The sequence below is a fragment of the Passer domesticus genome, chromosome 14 (genome assembly GCF_036417665.1).
Source record: "Passer domesticus isolate bPasDom1 chromosome 14, bPasDom1.hap1, whole genome shotgun sequence".
Lineage (NCBI taxonomy): Eukaryota > Metazoa > Chordata > Aves > Passeriformes > Passeridae > Passer > Passer domesticus.
Window position 1 is genome coordinate 7872512 of NC_087487.1, and position 14470 is coordinate 7886981.

The window sequence follows — 14470 nt, forward strand, 5'->3', positions numbered from 1 at the left end:
AGCTCAAGTTTGGTTAAAATGGTCTTGTCCTGCCTGACCTGAAATCTGTCCAATTTGTCTAGAGCTCTTGTCAATGTACAAAATATGTTGTCTTTTGCAGAAGCCTCGGAGCTTTCCCTCGCATTCTGGGCTGGCTGCTGCCTGCCTTCAGCTGTGAACCAGACATGGGGTTCCAGCCCTACAGCACTGAACCCCCAAGTTGCTGCAACTGAGCTGGATTTTACAGGTCAGCCTTGGCACTTTGCTGCTCTTTTACAACTGATTCATGCTTGGCTCAAGCGGGCTGTGCACAAAGAATGGTTTGTTTACAAAAGATTTTGAAAGCAATCTATATAATAATCTGAATGTATGCAAGAATGTTATCATGTGGCTGAATTTAGAGGAAAAAACCCACTCTTTTACAGTATGAGTTAATGTTTACTATTATTATTTGTGCACAAATAAAGTGACAATTAAGTCCAGAGTAAATGAAATCAATCAGATCTGGACCTCAGGTGATCTGCTAGCTACTGGTGCACTGATGGTGCACGATTCTCATCTGGCTGTGTTTTATGAGCTCTTTGCAGAGGTATCAGTCACCACCTAGTGTGTTAAATGCTGGTCACTCAGGATTTGGAATGCAGTTCTCCTCACTAAACTGCCTCAGGGTTTGCAAAATCCTTTAGGTCTGCATCCATGTTCTTTTTAGGGACTCCAGCAGTGACCTGCTCCATGGAATGGTTCTTGGCAGAGCCAACACTTGTGTATGGTTGAATAAGAAAACTGATCCAGGTGAATGTGCTTACAACAGGCACTGCAGAATCAGCTGAATCTTTCCTGGGTAATATTAAATGTGAGGTTCAGATAAGTGGAACTAAATTTCATTACTAGTTTATAAATCATTCTATGTGTTATTATAAAAAGTGTTCTTGTCAAATAATACTGATAATTTATTTGCAAAAGAAAATGGTGCTCTGCATGTTTTACATTGGAGGAAAACAATTGGTGCATTGGGAATAAAACAGGACAAGTGCTTAGCAATTTTCTGGAAAGGTTTATACAAAAGGGCAGCCATAGATTATATCCCCCTTACTGTCCTAGTGATACCAATGTTTACTGTTCTATTGATACCAATGTTAAAATCTGTAATGGTCAGAGTTTCCACAGGATTTACTCTCCAAACACATATATTGGAAGTGTGTGGCAGATCTGGGATGACAGTGAAAGAGAAACATCTCCCTCCTCCTCTGCCAGGCAGAAAGGCAGGTATTTAATAAGCTATGTCACTGATAAAGCTAATTTGGTACCTGTCTGTATCTGTATTTATTAGACAACATTTTTCTTTTATCCTTAATTTTCATAGTGTGATTACAGATTTGTGTTCACAACAGTGAGTGAACATTAAATTTACGGCTTTCATCAGCCCAGAATCATTACAGCTGGAAAGACCTTCAGCCATGACAAATCATTATATGGAGAAAAAGAAAATGAAAAAAAAAACAACAGTTACAGGAAAAGTTACTGTCAGATTATGCTCCTCATTGTCATTTACTTATTCCAACACTTGTCTGTTTTAAAACATCTTGAGAGTCTACAGTGGTGCTTTAGAAAAGAAAAATCATCAGAGTAAGATTACAGTAGTTAATTTCATTATTCCTGTTGTGTGATAATTTGCTTTTAGAGCATATGACTATAACAATGTAGTCTCATGATGCATTTGAAAAAGGCAGTAGGAATTCTGCTTTCAACTATTTAGTGTGGTGAAACCACCACAGGAATATCTGTGAATCCCCAAGTCACCATTTTCAAAGTTAGGAATGTTTTTATTACTATTATTATCTTATGAACATTTCTATGTTGCCAAGATCTGTAGCAATGTGTGGGCACAAAGGCTGGGAAACAAAACTCTGGTTGAAGCAAACATCCTTCTTTAGAAAGAAAGAAAGAAATGGTGAATATTTAGAAACAGTGCAGATCATAGTGTTGGACAATTTGGTTATTCCTACTGAATGTGATCCTGCACAAACACAAACACAGGAAGCATCAAGGAGCATGACAAACTTTTACAGAGCCATTATCACAGAATCAGAGAATCACTGAAGTTGGAAGAGACCTCCAAGACCATGAAGTCCAACCTTAGGCTTTCTGTTCGTGTGGAGAGTTAACTCCCCCTTCTCATGCCAATCAGACAAATTTTTGCTCTTCAGTTTCTTAGACTAACTGCAGCTTAGTCATGGTGAGTGAGAAACTATTTTAACCTGTAGGTAAAAGTAAGCCTGATTGTTGTCTGATTCTTGTGGTCATTACAGGGAAAACAAGCATCCAATTCTATCTACAGTCATAGTTATTATACAATATATACTTTCTTTGCATTTACAATACTCTTTTTCCATTGCTTTGAGCTTAAAATTATATCCAACTGTCTATTGATTATGGATTGGAAATGTGGAAAAAAAATAGGCCAAATATCAATCTAATTATATTCCAGAGATTTCTGATTTGCCAACAGGGTGATTTTAACTAAAAGTTAATGATGCAGTTATAGCTGTAAGGCTGGAGATCATAATAGATGAGGATCTAGTTCTTTTAAACGAGGCATTAAAGGATAATGAAAAGTTTTCAGTCACTTTTCCTTAAGTTTAATTCCCAGTGGCTACATTTCTAACAATACTGGTGTGCAAATATAGGCATGGTAATGTGTGCACAGAAATGAACACAGACCTCAGGCTGAAATCATGATGAAAATCAGAAAATTTAATTTGTGGTTCAGAATTTATCACTACTTATGGCTACAACTTAATTATTTTTTTCCTCCTGAAGATACAATGAAGGTATGTGTTAAAGAAAAGCAAAAAACACCTAGAAGTAAGTAACAATTTTCTGCCTCGATCGATATTGCTAATTTTTTTCTTTTTGAGAGGAGGAAAAAAGAACTCTACTGCCTGCATATGAGTTTTATAGCTATTTTCACATTTGTAGTATATGAGTTACTAACAGCAATCTCAGTTTTAATATGGAACCAGCTTAGGAAATCATTCCTCAAAAATAATCTTGGGGCAAGCTTCAAAACTCATGCTTTATGCTTTTTATACTGGGAGTCACATATTGTACTTCAGAAGTAAAGGCAATTGATTTCCAGCTTTACTGTCCAATTAAAAACTTTCTGATTCTTACGAGCTGGAGCAGGGTAATTCATTAGACCTGTAAATTGTATTCTTTCCCAATGACATGAAGTGGCAGGTAGGTAATTTTTTACAAATGCTCATTACATTCAGAAGAAATCTAGTAAAGATTACTATTATGCAAAAATTTGCAGTTTTCAGAAGGAAGAAAACATTCAGCTTGGAACAAGATGTGTGCAGTGCTCCTACAAATAACCCTGGTGCTCAGTGTGCACCCAGAGCTCAGGGATTGTTCTTCCTGTGCAGTCACAAGCCCCTAAAGGAACTGCCCTCAGGTAAGCCCCAACAACAGCATTAGAGAAGGGATAACACCAATAGCATCCCCTGGGCAAGTTTGTGTCAATAAACTCTAAAATACCACAGGAGCTAGAGAATGTAATCTGCAATCAATAATTTAGAACATGTAAAATATTATAGGACGCATTCCTATGTCCCTTGCAGATCACTTACTCTGAGAAGTCTGTGTGGCTATAAACTTCTTTATCAAGGCGTCGGTAGTCTGTGTGTAAAGGCTGAGAGCGTATTTGAGGGACTGAAGGTCTGGGCTCTTCTCCAAGAAATTCTTTTTCAGCCCACTTCCTCCAGCATGGAAGTATTGCTGAAATGAAAAACAAGTATGGTTGTTCACAGACAAAAAAAGCCTCAGTTACAGACGTACAACTTTAAGTAAAATTCTTAAATTAATGTTTGGAAGTAGCAACAGGCATGTCTAAATTTATTATAGCATTTGAGATATCTCTCATAATCTCTAGTACAAAGCTTCTTTCCAAGGGTAAAAAAAATAAGCACAAAGGGAAGAAATACACAAAATTTTGATTTTGGTCTTCATGATCTGAAGTATTAATTTGCAAAACTGGAATATATTTGAAGAATTCTTTTAGGTTGCAGAGAGTGGAATGAGTTTTAATTCTTTATCTAAAAAACCCCAAAGCAACAAACCCCTCTCAAATGAAGGCTTGGTTTACGAGCCAGTGCTTGTAAAATATACAGGATAAAGGACTTTTTAGGGAAAAGGGAACTTTGTAAAAAATTTCAGAAAGAATACTCCAGAGTGTGAAGTTTTTGAGTAGCATTGTGAAAAGAGGGCTTCTACTGCTTCTACTGGCACAGCTAGATTTGGAAAAACAAATATGCTTATGGCTTTGATCCCATGCTGACTATATGAACTATATATATATAAAAATGTATTATATTATGTTTTCAATCCCAAAGCTGAGTTCAGAAAAATTAGGGGACAGATTTGTCCCTTTTTCTCCCACAATGAAGAATTTTTCCTAAAGTTTTGTACAGGACAGTGTTTGATGAATTAATACATGTTAACTACAATGAAAAGATAAATGTGCTACATACCTTCATTTTGTTCAAACACCTTGCAAAGCATTTTGCAACCTCCATTACAGTTCTAGGTCTCAAGATCAATAAAGCTCCCATTAACAACTAATTAGTAAAAATAAACGATGTTTTTCAGGAACACAATGACTGCTTGATGAGATACAGCATTGGTCCACTCTGTACAGGGAGTCTTGGGACTGTGTGCAGAATTTCCTCTCCCTGCCTTTTTGCAGTGTTGCCAAAGGAATAGATGCAATATCTACATTCCAGTTCACATGCACACATCTCTAAATCCCAGCTTATCTGGCCAGCTCAGACCTACAGTCCACACATGCCCTTTGCATTTAGTGCACACATTTCACCTTCCAGATCTCAAGATTCTGCAGGAGATGAAATATAAATGTTTCATAACAGTTATTATTTACAATTTCTGTATTGCTGTCTACTGACTGTTAAAGGGAAAAAATACCTGTAGAAGCAAAACAGAGGATTTGAAGTCATCAGGCTGCAATATTTTATATTATTTTAATACTATGGGGGCAGTTAATGTCAGTTTAAAAGGTTCTGAATAAATCTATCTTTCCAAGCAAATTAATTCATACAATACATTCCAAAAAACCTCCCATCTTAATTGCTCAAGCATTTAGTCATGATTTCACTAAGACTCATAATCAATTTATAAGCAAGTGTTAAAATCTGTTAATATTTCCTGCTATTGTGACAATTACTGTGATTTTTTTGAAATTGTCTCTCCCAGTAAAATGTTATCTGCAGCAGCAGCTACACATGGCTGAAAGCTCCATGAAAGCTAATAGTCATATAAAGAAACAAAGACACCTGACCCCCGTTTTCCTGAGTATTTAACTATTTTTTTTTTTGTTTACCCCATAAATGGTGAATTCTGAAAGCAAACCAGCAATGTGAACCTATCGTTACTGTATGGAACTGAATATAGAAATATAATGAGTAAACTGAGTTTTACAGATTCAGATGGATCTGTTATTACCCTGTTCCTTAGAGATGGAAAACTTAAAATAATTCCCCTGCTACTCTTGCACCTCTCTCTGGGTTTGTAGGTGGCACAAGAGGTTTGAAAGTCACACTGACAAATGAAAGGGGCAGATGTCAAGTGCTGGAGCCACTGCAGCCTCAGCCCAAAGCTGCCAAATGCCACACAAACCCCTTTGGGTGCTTTGTAGAGGGTCCCTGGGTGTACAGAGAACTGGGACGCTGTTAGCAATGGACATTGTCTCTGAGCTGACATAATGAAGTAGCAGAGAACTCAGTCTGAGATAACTGAGACCAGAACGCCACTTCTCCTAACTGTAAATTGCAAATTATGCTGAAAAATATTAAATATTTATATAAATTACTATGGTTCTCTTTATATAATACAAAGATTGATGATATGCTATATATATTCAAGATTAAAAATATTACTTTAATTTATATTTGTCAAAGGATTAATAACACCATCCACTTTTAAATTATGATTGTTTCCCAGTGAATGAAATGAAAGGAAAAATAAAAAAGACTGTAAGTGGAGATATTCCTCCCTGCAAAACCCTTCCTTACCATAATCAGCTACCCAATTTCTGAACACATACCCACACACACACCCCCCCACACCCCATATGCTGTTTTTGTCATTCTCCTATTCTTACCTGGGCAGCCATGATTTTTGCTTTTAAATAAGCTATATTTCGATCATTAAACTTATGAACTACACTCCAAAATAAACTTAGCAGTCTTTTTTTCTTGAGTTAACTCATAAAGTTTGCCTTTTTTTCACTTTCTACCAGTATAAGCCAAATTTCTGCATTATCAAGGTTATTTTTTAAGTATTTTGGAAATGATTTTGCCATGTCAGCTTGTAAGTACAGCAGGCAGTTATAATGCACACAGTCATTGCCTTACAGTTTGAAAAGGGTTTCTCAGGAAACATTCTTTAGTTCAGTTAATGAATGCTATGAACTATTATAACTTAGCACACAGATATTAGGATGCTGAATTAACAAAGGGATTTGCCCTATTTAATATTTTCCCTCCAAATCCAGACATTTTTAGTAAAATGGTCAACACCTATCTCTCCCTTTGTAAGAGTTTAAGCACTGGAAACTTGGGCAAGGTTAGAGTTTACATTTTTCCCAGTTTTTATGTGTTTAGAAAATTATTAGAGTCATATATTTCACACAGCTTACTTTGGGAGTGTACTTCAATTTGTTCTATTTGGTTCCACAACATTACTAATTCCCAATTATTTTTATTTCTGAAAGAAATGCCAATTCCACTACAAATACAAAAAATGGCAATTGGGAGCTCTCTCTGTTGCTTTTTGCTTGCCTTGCAGACTGTTTTATTGCAAAACACTTGATCATAAGTACTTCCTCTTACTTATATCTTCAATTTTATACTTCAGTAGCTGCCTCCTTCCTGATGTGCTGTCCCTTCCCAGCAGGCAGGAAAATATACTGTTATTCTAGAAACTGATTGCTTTTAAGTTATTTATACCAACTAATAATCCAGGCCAATGTGAAAAAGACTGATAAGCAAATGAAATAATATTTTAATTAATAATGTAATAAATATTCCTAATGACTTTTGATTTCAGAAACCAACTTCATGAAGACTGTATGAAAGTCTCCAGTCTTTTATCTGAAAACCAACCCGTGCTTGTTGGGCATTCCAGCAGAGAGCAGGAAAGACAAAGAGTGTACCTTGATAGTAAGGAGTGCCACGTCCATTATTGCACACTGCCTCAGGGTCAGGCTTTTGGCTTCCTCGCGGATCACATGGTCCTGCATGCAAGAGAAGAGTGCACTTGGTTTGAGAGAGAGACAGTATTGTGAATATCTGTTCTTTGCAAAACAAACAAACATCCACCAAATGCCCCCCAAGGACTATGATTAACAGGGATTAATTCAGAATCCTTTCACAACAAATTATAGCCTAGAGCAATTGTGTTGTTTCCTGAAAACACAGACTGTAGAGAACCAGATTCACTGGTTAATACTGAGCATTACTTATTTTCCTAGGATGCATTATTTCTCTGTTTTGGGGGATGGGAGAAAGGTTAAAATTTAACTTAAAATATATATTAGATTATATAGAAGTAATTAATTTTAATAATAAACCTGACAGTTTAACAGATGTTTGTTAATGCTCTATGTTTAAAAAAAAGAGGTGTTCCTATAGAACATGTTAGACATAGAATGACTACAACTCCTGTTAAATCTTTGTCTAAATAAGCAGTCAGTGATTTACTTAGGTGATATTTGAACTCCTCTAGCAAACTGAAGAATCATTCATAGAGGCCCCAAATACCACATTTCTGTAGAAATCTGAAATCCTAATGGCAGAACTGGCTGGCAAACAGCTGACATCAGTATCAAACATCTCTGCTGTCCATCAAGTGGACTCCAGCACTGAAGTGCTGAAGACTTTACTGCAGAGGTACATACTATGTTTCAATGCACACAGATAGTCCACAGGAAGAAAACTGCTGGTATTCATGCCTTAAGGGCTTTTCCAGAAGCAAAGATTTTTTTTTTCTTTTTGTGATGTGTAATGCTTATAAGGCCTGGTTGTGCCATATGGGGATAATGGCTTCTTGACCTATGTAGTGATCACTTACCATATAAGCATAAAGTCTTCTATTCATAACTTGGTTTTGATGAAACTGTACAATAATTATTCACCTCTGAGTAGTTACTGTCATATTCAATCTTATTATACTACATAAGAACAACAGTGAGGCATAAGGTTTGGCCTCACAGTCATTAATATTTCCTCTTTTTTTTTGTTAGTGCAAACCAGTCACAGCTTCATCTGGCTCCATTACCTTGAGTTTTGACAGCTGTCCAAGATCTTTGGCTGCACTGAATATCATCTGGGGCCCCTGTAATCACATTGAAAATTAAGGAAACAGACTCATGACAGCATGTTTGCTTTTTATGTCAACACAATCTTATTTTCTGCTAGGACATTGGCCAAAGTCATGGTTTTGCAAAGCTAAATAAAAGTTTCAGTTGCACAGGAGACACATTTTCATTCAGTTGATAAGGCCAAGTGCTTGAATGCCTGCAGTGAGATTCCCTCCAGTATTCTATAGCTGATACAAATATTGCACTTTCTGCTGAGAGTGGTTTTGTGTTCTCCTTTCTGCTGTCTCATTTTGTGTTTAATACAAAAACTAAGGCTGTGATTGCTCTCAGTGTGTGTCAGTGAGATGTCTGTCCATAACTGCAACTCTCTGGTGCTGTGCTAACATGAACAATCATGCTGGGAAATTTGCAGCCCTGAGGAACCTGCAAAAGCCAGTGTAGGGGGAATCCTCAGCTGAGTAAAGCAATGGTGCTTTTTAAAAGAAAAGATATTGAAATGTTATGAAGTTAAAGCAATATTTCACCATATCCAAATCCTGGCATGACACCAAAGGCCAATGCCTACACATTTGTCTCAGACAAACAGAATCCTACTGTAATTCCATGCTCACATCCTTTACCACAATTACTCCAAGCAACATAATTACCAGTGCAGGTTACATGGCAGCTCAGGAAGACATAGTTCTGATTATGTGGATTTCATAAAAAAAGTTTAATCCAACTTACACTGGACTAGTTTTTCATTAGACTTTCTGTTCCAAAGAGTTTCATTTTCCAGAAATAATTTTGCTTCCTATATGCTTCAATTTTAGAAAATGTGATATATAACTGCAGTTTAAGTCTTCATTATTTTTTAGTAGCAAGAATGGTAAGATAAATATGTGTATATATATACACATATATACAAATATACATATATACACATATATACAAATATACATATACATACATATATGAAAAAATAAACCCCCTTTCTGAATGCCTGTGCCTCTTAACCTCAAACAGAAAGAAATATTCAGGGCTAGAAAATCTTTCACAGTATCCTACTTTTCAGTGATTTTCTTCAATTATGTGTTCAATAGTACACAAAAATATCAAAATAAATAGAATAGTTCACAATGCCTACCAGAAACACTCTATATAGAGGGTACCACTAAGGAAACTCCCCTTTGAACAGATTGTCCTATGAATAATTGGTCCTGCATAAAACTAATAAATGCAGGAAAATGCAGTTACCCAATTGAAATGCTGCCTATGTATTTGCAGATAAAATTTGCACCAAAAAGTTTGAAAAGCAAATTAAAGATCTCAGAAATGTAAATTTGAAGTTTACTGAAAGAGAGGTTGATTTAATGATGCATAATTAACAAGGTCATGACAGTAAATATGAACAAATTCAGTGACTGGAGTCCTGGCCATGATCAGCTTGACACTAGAATTTTTAATTCTTCAGGTAATTTCATTACTGTTTCTGCACCATTTATACATTTTCCATTAGAGCTTTTCTTCAATATATTATAAGATTTAACGATATGCCTTTGACTTATGGACCCTGACCAGCAGCTTTTTAGCAGCTGAAGTGGTGCCACAGGATGTGCAACAGCAAAGTTGCCAAAGACACACTGTGGCAGCATCACAATTAGCTTGTCATAAGATGGTCAATTTATTTTAAACAAGATTGAATAAAAGAAGAATTAACAGTTATGTTCAAAAAAAAGAAGCAATTATGAGAAGGCCTCCAAGCCAGGCTCTCGTTGGTGACCCTTTGACAGGATCAGATTTCACTGTTGCACTCGGCTCAGCCACCAGGGTTCACATCGGGCCATGCCCCACAGAGGCTCCTGTGCAGCACCGCTTTGTAAGGACAGCTCCCTTCCCTCTTTCCCTTTTTTCGGCAGGCTGGAAATGCAGCTCTGCCCAAAGACGACCTCCTGTCAAGGCTGCTATTAAAATCCCCCAAATCTTTAGTGCTATATTTGGCTGAAGCTTCCTGATGTTAATTAAGTGCTGCCTCAAGATGAGGAATGGCACAGCAGGTAGGCCTGGAGGATGGGATGGGCATCCCTGGCTTTCTCAAACCTACAAAAATGGAAGTGATTGAATTTCTGATGTGACTAGGAAGAGCAAGGAACACTCTTCACATTACCGTGCACAGTGAAGCCGAGAGAAAAATCGGATGTAAATGAAACCCCTTGTATGAGAGCACGACTGCAATCTTTCACATGGCTGCATTCATAAAAAGTGCTCTGATTTGGGGCAGGCAGTAAATGAAGAAGTCTTCCTCACCAGCTAAGAGCAAGCTGGCTGCACGACTCTGAGACACCAGAGAGCAACACTGCCTGCAGTGCAGGCGTTACTCCTCGAGCTCAGTGTACAGAACAGGATAGTGCCAGACCCTTGGCAACACCTGCTCAGGCAATTATTACAATGCTTTGTATCAACTGAGAACACTTACAGTTTGGTCTGTCAGTGGTGGAAGCACAATTTGTTTTTCTATTTTGTTTAAGACTAACTTCCAGAGCTCTTTCAAAACCCGCTTCAGAACCGTCTTCTCACAGATTTTTGCAGAGACACTCAAACTGGAATAAAACAAAACCACAAACCAGTCACCAAAATCAGCACTATGGTTTCAGAGGTGTTCTGTCATGCTCAGATTAATAGCCATTAAAGTTTATCTTTTCTCTAGTAATAAACATTTCTTAGTAGCTAAATTATTTTGCTATATTATCAGTAAATATTTTTGGCAAAAAGACTTGCAGATTACAAACTTATATAAATCTCTGCTATCAAATTTAATGCTTAGTATATCACTGATGCATATTTATTGAAAATGCAAAATCATGATGAGTTAAAAGTTTGATGGATGATACAATTTAGCAATCCCACGCCCCTAAATTAAAGTTTTAGTATATAATTTGTTTATGTCTTAAAAATAAAGAGCAACTGTCTCTCTTGTTTTGTATTTCTGCTGGGATGCAGAACTGGTTCCTGACAGCTAATGCAAATTCGCAGCTACTGTTTGGAAGCATTTATTTCTGTATACTGACATGTCTGAGCAATCTTGCTATCTATTACTTACAGTAAAATTAAATTTTTAGGGAACCTTTTCCATCTTCACTTTGAAAATTTCTGCCTGGGGAAAACCTGCATAAGGAACTAAAGGGGTGTGTAACTTGTGACTGGAGACCTTGAGTACAGGATCAGTGCCAGGCTGCTTGTCCTCACAGCCACTTCCAACAAAAGGCCACTGTGTTTGACAAGCACCAAGGACAGCAATGTGCTTACAGCTGTGCCTGTGCTGTACATGGCCTTTCAGAACGTGTCACTGCAGAACGATGATAGCATAAGTTATGCTTACTTACAGAAGCCAGAATGAGTTTGCAGGATCCTCTCAAAATTTAGCATTTTACCAAATTAAAAAAAAAAAAAGCTGCTATTTAGATGATGACCTGTTTTGGTGACACAGAAGAGCATATCAATAAGCAGTGGGACATTTGGTACAAGCCTAGAACAAATGCCAGACAATTTCAGTGTAAGAATTACTTTTGAACATGACAATCTTCATAGCACAGCCTGTGGAGGAGAGACCATGCACCGGCTCATTTTCCATGACTCAGAACATGACAAGACATGGGAAGACAAGCCTGTAGCTTATGCAAAAATTGCTCAGTGTAAGTAAACAGGTTAGGCATGGGATTCTGCACACAGTGCATACTAGAAATATTAAAAATACTACAGAGTGCTTCCAGGTATCAGCAGTGCTTCAGAGTAAAACCCAAGCGTGCCTGACTGCAGAATCCAGTTCCCAGCCTGCACACAATCCAGCCTGCCACACTTACGTTGTGTCCAGGGAATCCATGAGAGGCCGAAGCACAATCTCAGCATCAATGGCTGCACTGTTCTTATTGGCTGCTGCATTCCCATTTCCTCTCATTTGATTCAGTTCATTGCTCATTTGTCTTACACAATCTTCAATAACAAATTGGAAACTATAGGATGAGGAAAAAAAGGAGAATGAAAGAATTCTGGGAGAGAAAACAATAATGATGATTTTGCATCAGGTTCCTCAACAAGACTTAAATATTTTCTGCAATGATGCAATGTTCAAAATTGAAGATACTGTGGTGTTACAGTCTGAAAATAAGTTCTACTGAGCATCATAGCTCATATAAATAATTCATGCCATGTTTTGATCTTTTCTCTGCATTGCTTCAATTCTGCCACAATTTTCATAGCCTTGTAGGTGTGCCAAATATTTATTTTCTGAAAGCAACAGGTGTATCAGAATCTATAGGTTAGATGTGATTGACTGCCAGCTAGGAACAACTTCTCAAGATTTTATTTTTGGTGTGAAAGGATGATACAAGCAGGTGATGATAAATAATTTTTTCTCTTGATGGTTAATAGCAACCAGCTATTAGCTTTGATATTCTTCTTGAGGTGAAATCAAAAACTCCTACTGATTCTACCCTGTTTGGCTCAATTTGACTTTTTCCAGATTTCACACAGTCAGTGCCTTCAGAAGGTTTTTTTACTTCTTTCAACTGCACAGCATTAAAACACTTGGACTGTTTAAAATATCCTTTTGCAAAAAAAACCCCTTGCTTTGAAGCACTCAGACTTTTCCTCCTGGGAGGAATCTTTTTCACTTCAAGGTGACTGTGAACACATCCTTCCTCCTCAAGTTTGTATCTGCTCAGCTTTTCTGAAAACTGTTCTGTTTCCTAACTGATCTGGTTGAGTGTCTGACAGTCTTAAAGTGCTATTGATGTGATAATCTTTGGACAACATATTGACACAAAGCAGAAGCACAGCAGTTAATCAGTCACCAGCTCAGAGGCAGGAAGAGTCTTTGTACACACAGTAATTTGGTTTATGGGTTGATTTGTGATGGATCAAAATGGTTTGGGATTAGTTTATGAACAGAAATGCAAAACAGAGGCCAAAAATATATGGGGCCTGTTAAGCTGAAAAGATAAATGGCAAAGATTAACTTGTGGAAAGTGAAAGACTATTTACTGTGAGAGAAAAGAAACAAACAGTTGTTCCAGTGACATGGCTAATTGTAAAAAGAGAACACAAATCTCCATGTGAAATCATTGGAAAAATCAGAAACTTTTCCAAAAGCACTTGGAAGTACACTTACCTACACACTTTAAAGCCCTAGTTAAAAATCAACACGAGGCAGCTAGCGAAACTGCTCATGGAAATTCCTGGGAACAGTCCCTCCAACAAAAGCCAAAATAATGCATTCTTTTCTTGACGTTAGACATCTTTCCAACATTGTTAACCTCACAGACCCAAGCAGTAAACTGACCCATGAGGAATGTTCTGGCTATCTGGAGCATATCCTACACTGAGCTATTCTGGGTTTGCTGTTGCAGAAACCTAGTTGGCTCATTCAGAAAGAAGCCCTGGAAAGAAATAATATTCATGCACTGTCAATGATCCGAGAAGCAGAGCCTGGGAGCAGAAGTACAGCAAAACAATAGAGCAAACTAAGCACAGAAAAAAAAGCAGACTGTCCACCCAGACTGCCCATCAATGGATTAAACAAGCAACTACAGACTTTGCTTAATGAGCACTACTACAGCACTAATCCCTCTTTCTTCAATTTGTTTTTAATTTGAAGCAAAAGTAACTTGCTACTTATACCACAAGCACTGCTGGCACAGCACCATACACATTCAGGACTGCAGTGTGCACTCTGATTAAGGAAAGGTTTTGAGAGTAAGGCTCAGTAGACAATTTTTGAAGAGCCACAGGGCAGCAAATGACCCAAGAAGGCCATTCACAACGACCACTTGAAGCAGGCTAAACACAGGCAGACAGCTCTGGTTGAAGGAGGCCACTTGGAAAAAGCTGTCAGTCTCAGGAAGTAGCATAAACATTGTCAGAGATGAAAGTTTACCATAGCATCAGGCAAAAAACCCCAGTGACTTCGCTTTCCAAAAAGCAGAGCAAAAACCATCAGTCTCACCTCTGTAACATGTTCATGCCCACAGATGATGTTCAGTTGTCTTTACAGTGAGGTTGTTGTTATTTGTGTTAGAGTCTAAACACATACACACACAAATTCACACCACTCCATCA

At 37.5% G+C, this 14470-nt stretch overlaps 2 protein-coding genes across 17 annotated transcripts in view; one reads left to right on the forward strand and one right to left on the reverse strand.

Annotated features, from left to right (window-relative positions):
• The window catches only part of LOC135281073 (uncharacterized), a 96541-nt gene extending 86827 nt beyond the window's left edge, over nucleotides 1-9714 (forward strand). For 3 of the 6 annotated variants that reach the window (XM_064389657.1, XM_064389651.1, XM_064389658.1), the window contains 2 exons: nucleotides 100-226; nucleotides 689-962. The gene's annotated coding sequence lies outside the window, so the exon portion shown is untranslated. Of the gene's footprint in view, nucleotides 1-99; nucleotides 227-688; nucleotides 963-1135; nucleotides 3437-7104 lie in introns of those variants that run through there. The other 3 variants (XM_064389654.1, XM_064389652.1, XM_064389653.1) reach the window with 3 other exon arrangements.
• The window catches only part of UNC13C (unc-13 homolog C), a 172594-nt gene that overhangs the window by 9503 nt on the left and 148621 nt on the right, over nucleotides 1-14470 (reverse strand). For all 11 annotated transcript variants that reach the window (XM_064389637.1, XM_064389638.1, XM_064389636.1 and 8 more), the window contains 5 exons: nucleotides 12217-12366; nucleotides 10833-10956; nucleotides 8335-8391; nucleotides 7211-7291; nucleotides 3612-3759 (listed from right to left, as the gene is read on the reverse strand). In XM_064389637.1, the coding sequence (XP_064245707.1) occupies nucleotides 3612-3759; nucleotides 7211-7291; nucleotides 8335-8391; nucleotides 10833-10956; nucleotides 12217-12366 (560 nt within the window). The remainder of the gene's footprint in view (nucleotides 1-3611; nucleotides 3760-7210; nucleotides 7292-8334; nucleotides 8392-10832; nucleotides 10957-12216; nucleotides 12367-14470) is intronic.